The sequence below is a fragment of the Geospiza fortis genome, unplaced genomic scaffold (genome assembly GCF_000277835.1).
Source record: "Geospiza fortis unplaced genomic scaffold, GeoFor_1.0 scaffold213, whole genome shotgun sequence".
NCBI lineage: Eukaryota > Metazoa > Chordata > Aves > Passeriformes > Thraupidae > Geospiza > Geospiza fortis.
Window position 1 is genome coordinate 2395702 of NW_005054399.1, and position 5303 is coordinate 2401004.

Genomic DNA, 5303 nt, shown 5'->3' on the forward strand with positions numbered 1-5303 from the left:
AGGAATGCAAGGTGTTGTAATCATGGTAGTGAGGATTTTTCAAAGCAGAGTAATCCATATGCATGTTCTCTCCTAGTCTTAGGGCTGTGTGTCTTTACTCTGGATGCTTGTGTTCTGAGGGAGGGCAGTTGTTTTCGGGGGTTTGGGGTTATTTTCTGTGAGGATCCCCAGCTGCCTGAGCTGCTGTTGCACTGGCTGCTCCTGTGCTGTGGGTAAATAGCACTTGAGGCTCCACTGGTGCTCAACAGCACCTCTCTCAATCCACTCTAAATCAAATGTTTGTGTCTCCCTCAAACCTTTTTCCAGGTGCTGCTTTGACCCTTCCTCTCAAATGCTAATGACTTCTCCCAATCTCTGCCCAGAGCAAAGAGCTCTGACATGCCAAGTCTGTGCCTGCAAGCTCTGTGAAACCAGGGCTGGGAGCCCTCAAATTCCTGAGATCTGATTCCAGCTGCATGGCCCACTTCCTGCAGACTGCCCTACTTCCCTCAGTCCCTGCTATCTTTCCGCAGTAATTATCCACTTTACAATAGTGGCCTGAAACCACAAGAAACATCCATTTAAGAATCCATTGCCCGATCTTTCTCTACAGAGTTTAAAATTAGAATTTAAAATTCTGCACAAAGGATCAATCCAGCAGGAGCATGAGAAAGGCTCGTTACCCCTGAGGCACTGAATGCAGCTCCCGGGGCCACCTGATAAGAGCATACCTCACCACTTTGTCTACAGCAAGAGAAGGCTCTGGGCCAGTATGGTGCAAGTCAACACTTCTAGAGATGCTTAAATCTCTCTTTGGAGAGAAAGATGGGATTTCAGTACTAGAGATGCATTACTTCTGAAAACTGACTGAAACCAGCTTTTCAATTCCACATGCAATGTAGTGCCAACACACTACCTCAGTCTGCTCCTGGGGCTTCCAAGAGATGATCGATCCTTTGTATAGAATTATTTTGTTGTGGCTTATGCTCCTACAAAACTTACTTGTTCCTTCAGGTTCTGAAATAATTTCCAAACTAAATATTTAACTAAAGCATTGTAACTCTGACCAAGCAATGCCTTGTTTGCATGCCAAACATGTTGGAATATTTTTGGAGGTGGGGGGCAGCCCTAGCAGCCAGCAGAAAGCCATGAGCACTAACCAGACACTGATGGCATGTTCAGAGCCCAGCGAGCAGCACCGTGTGGGACACAGCTGCTGTGTCCTCCTTTGTGACCTTGCACGTGGGGACAAGCACTGACCTGGCACCTCGGTGCTGCAGCCCTGTCCTGACAGTCCTGACCCCCCACCCCCCACTCAGCAGGCTCTCTGGAGTTGTCTTTTCCCAGCAGGACAGTGATCCCCAGCTTTTGTTCTGAGACCAGAAATTGTGTCCAGCTTCTGTTTTGGCTGCCTCACTAGGATGCAATTGGATCCCTTCCTCATGACAAATCCTTTATATGCAGATGTGCCCGATCTTGTTTTTTATACTACAGCAAAAGTTCAACCCTACTGTTGAACATATTACATTAAATATTGAGACTGCCTTGTGTGACAGAGTCTCAGTACGGTGTGATGGTGACAAAGAAAAAAATCTTGAGAGACTTTGAGAGGTTTGGGAAACAGGATGGTGTGAGGAAACAGTCATGGTTGACCACGGAGCTGCTGCCACAGTTTTCCAGACAGCTGGAAGACAGTTAACTATTTGCATTTTGTGAAACATCAGCCCTCTTTTAATGCCTTTTCTAATGCAGAGCCTCTCATGATTCAGCATACCCAGATAAGCAGGATAGCTGATGCTCCACCAGACCACCAGAAAGAAAGGCAGAGCTGAAGTGCTCACTTAACAGCCCATCCAGATGAAAGGGGACCTGGCATAGCTTTCGCTGCTGTGCCGAATCCCCTTGGGCCAAATGCCTCTTCTGAACTACACTAAATGGGGAAAGCGGGAGCTGCAGCTCTCCTTGCCTTTGCTCACTGCTGGCAAAAGCAAAGCCGCTGCCCAGGGGGGTGGTTTACTGCTGGGATAGAGAGAAAACCAGCAAAGTGAGGCTTACATTCACAAAACACTTCAAGGGGTTGTGTTGCCACCATTCCTAAGGACCCGACCCCAGCGCGGGGACCCACAGCTCCAGCTCTGGCTTCTCTGCCTGGGGACCCTCGAGGGATGAAACTCCCTGCTCATTGCTAAAGCCAATCGAGGCACTCGGCAACACATTTCTGTGGTTGTGGATTTGCTGTGAAAACAAAACCAAAAATCCCCTGGAAAGCCAAGGGGTGGAAGAAAAGGGAGAGCAAACAATATCCCAGGCCAGTTTGGTTTAGAAAGACCTGATTTTCCCATGGCCTATTTTTCAGAGAAGTGCTGTCACAGGATTTCCTTCAGGGCACTTCAGCTGCTGAGTGAGAGGTATTTAAAGGCCTCCGAGCTGCTGGCTCTCTGAAATCACCCCATCAGTTCCTATTTACAGCTGTACCAAGGCAGAAGTGCGCCCGAAAAGGAGATTGTTGCCACTCACAAAGTGCATCCCTATGGAGGTGGCTGCTGCAGTCTCAATTTCCGTGCCAATGTCTTCAATGAAGGGATACTCGTTTTGGTCGTGGATCATGATCTTGGCTCCTGTGGATGTCACCAGGAAGGGGTTGTAGTCTGCTTCATCGATGTACAGAACAACCTGCAATCCTGAACCACAGAGACAAGGCAGGAAGTTACACCAGGAGCTAGAGCCACGTTTTCTTGTCAGGGAGGGTAGGGTTGTTTCATTTTATCTGGCCTTAAGTAGAACTGTAATAGCCAAGCACAGCCTCTGCCCAGCCAGACCAAGACACCTGCAGCCAGTAACATCCCTTTGTGGCACTGAGTACAGCAAACAAATAACGTCTGCTGAGAACGTGGCTGGAACTCACTTTAAAAAGTTATATAACTGGGCAGGAGTAATTTCAGCTGGAAAACATTAGTGATGCAATGATATTATCTGTATTCTCAGGCAAGAGTTTGCACTAGTTCAAACAGGCATTTCCCCAATCAGCCTGTACATCTACAGCCAACACATCGCTCACGCTCCAGCAGGATCCAGTTTGCTGCACCACTTGTTATCAAACAGTTCCTCTGCAAACTGCCCTGGAACACCACACACGTGCAAAGGGCCCTGGAGCAGCCCAGGTGTGCAAAGAGCCCTGGGACAGCCCAGGTGTGGTGAGGACAGCCCAGGTGCGCAAAGGGACGTGGAACACCACACGTGTGCAAAGGGCACTCACCGTACTCGCTGCCGCCCGTGGAGGTGCTCAGGATGGTCCCGCTCTCGCCGCTGTTGAAGGTGTAGCAGTTGCCGTGGAGGGGGTGGTGGAAACGAGTGAAGTGTCTGGAAGAAATCGAATATCATGACATTGTTCCCTGTACTTCTGTCTGTGGGAAAAAGGCAGCATATTTGGACTTTGGTTTTGAGAGACCGACCAGGACTGCATGGGGGGTTTATTACTTCTTTTCAAGAAGTTTATTTTGCTGAAAGATGTGGGTCTCTTTCTGAGTAACTTGAAACTACATGGCAGTATGACCTTGTTTAATATTTCAGGAGATGGAAACTCCAGAAAGTTTTAATGTGGGAATGGGGGTTAATAGCATGGGGGAGGCAGATTCACAGAACTAGCAGTGGCTCTGCTGGAATTCAGCAAATACCAAATATTCCATTCCTACATATTATGGACTTGGAAATAAGCTGTTAAGATGGCAGGAATTTTCTGTGCACTGACCTTTTGTCACAAGATAGGCCATCAAAGAAACATGTCAGTAGAAGGTCCTCGGCAGAATAACTCAATTTTTCTTTAATCTCCAGGGGAATTTGTGCCATGATGTTCATGTAATGCAGCTTGTACCACTCCTGGATGGCATTAACCCCCGAACTGAACGTGTACAGGGCACACTCGCTGCTGTTGTTTGCATCACACTGACAAGCACAGAGGGGAGAAAGCATTTCAGATGGACTGAAATCAGGGATTCTACAAGGCAGGTGTAAATTAAGGATTGTACATCTGATAGTGTTTCTCTTCCACAGAAACAACCATGTATGAAGTTACAGCGGGCATCAAAGACCTTTTATGCAGGGCTAAGTGATATATATTGCCCAAATATTTCAGGACCAAAAGAAAGGTCACAGATGACACTGACTCTGGGGAGAGTTCAGGAAGGTACTTCTCTGGAGGTGGATCTGCAGCAGCCATGGAGGCTTAGGCAGAAGAGCAGACAGGGTGCTCTTCACCACTGTGCACTGCAAAGCCACCCGAGCAGGCAACAAAACCTTCCAGAGGGACACTGACCCCAACCAGCCCCTTGCTGCCCCACAGGGAACCGGCTGGCCAGGGCACAGTGACACTCACCAGCTGAAAGCCAATGATGTCATTGGAATCGCCCGAGTTCACGATGGACGAGTCCTTGTGAAAGACACTTCCCTCTATTTTCCTCTTCTGCCCACTGTGCAGTTCAGTGGCTGTCCTGGAGAAGTCCTCGACCTTCAGCAGAGGGATCTGTTCGAAGAAGTCGCTCCCTGTGCTGTTCCAGTCATCCACCGACCGCCGCACCTTGGACTTGCCCTCAGAAAATCCATAGAAAGTTTCCAAAGCTTTTTTTGTTTCTTTATCCAATTCATATAAATATTCTTTCATGGCACTGTACCTGCACGGGAAACAATGTGACAGTGACATCCCATCCCACCGCTCTGCCTGCTGCACTGCAGATGCCATGGCTTGGGACAGAATTCCCTGTGATCTCCCACCAGGTTCTCACATCAGTGAGGGTAGACAGAGCTACATCCATGGAGAGCTCTTGGAGCAGGGACCCCAGGAAGCAGAGCAGACTGAACTACAGAGAAAATTCTCCCAAGACTCTCAAGCTCCTTATGTTAGGAAGTCTGAGGAGGCAGAGTATGTGGAAGTAAGACTTCATCTGTGAAGTGTCATTAAAGAGCTGGATCCCCATGGGGACCGGGGTGGGAATCTGGCAGCAGAACAGAGAGCAATGTAAAGCATGATTTGACAGGAGAAAAAGTATTGCTGATGAATCATGTCAAAATATCCCATAAGGAAAGAAAGAAACAAGAGAGGAGTGAGAGATCTGCCCTTTCCACTTTTTAGGAGATGATGCTGTTTGTAATCCTGGAACTTCGGTCCTGGGAAGAAGGGAATTTGAAGAGAGCCAAAGAGCTGACAGGGACTGTCTGGAGCAGAACCGAGCCGAGGTCAGCAGGCAGCAGTGAGAGGTGAGAGTGTAAGCCACACAGCACAGAGGGGGATGTGGCACAGCAGTTGCCCTACAGGGAAAAGCCACGGTAGG

The 5303-nt window shown here is 48.5% G+C and overlaps 1 protein-coding gene across 1 annotated transcript in view; it reads right to left on the reverse strand.

Moving 5' to 3' along the window:
* The window catches only part of SCNN1G (sodium channel epithelial 1 gamma subunit), a gene marked incomplete at its 5' end in the record, with an annotated part of 10719 nt that overhangs the window by 5158 nt on the left and 258 nt on the right, over positions 1-5303 (reverse strand). The window contains 4 exons of the mRNA XM_005426035.3: positions 2497-2660; positions 3236-3339; positions 3728-3921; positions 4352-4646. Of these exons, the coding sequence (XP_005426092.2) occupies positions 2497-2660; positions 3236-3339; positions 3728-3921; positions 4352-4646 (757 nt within the window). The remainder of the gene's footprint in view (positions 1-2496; positions 2661-3235; positions 3340-3727; positions 3922-4351; positions 4647-5303) is intronic.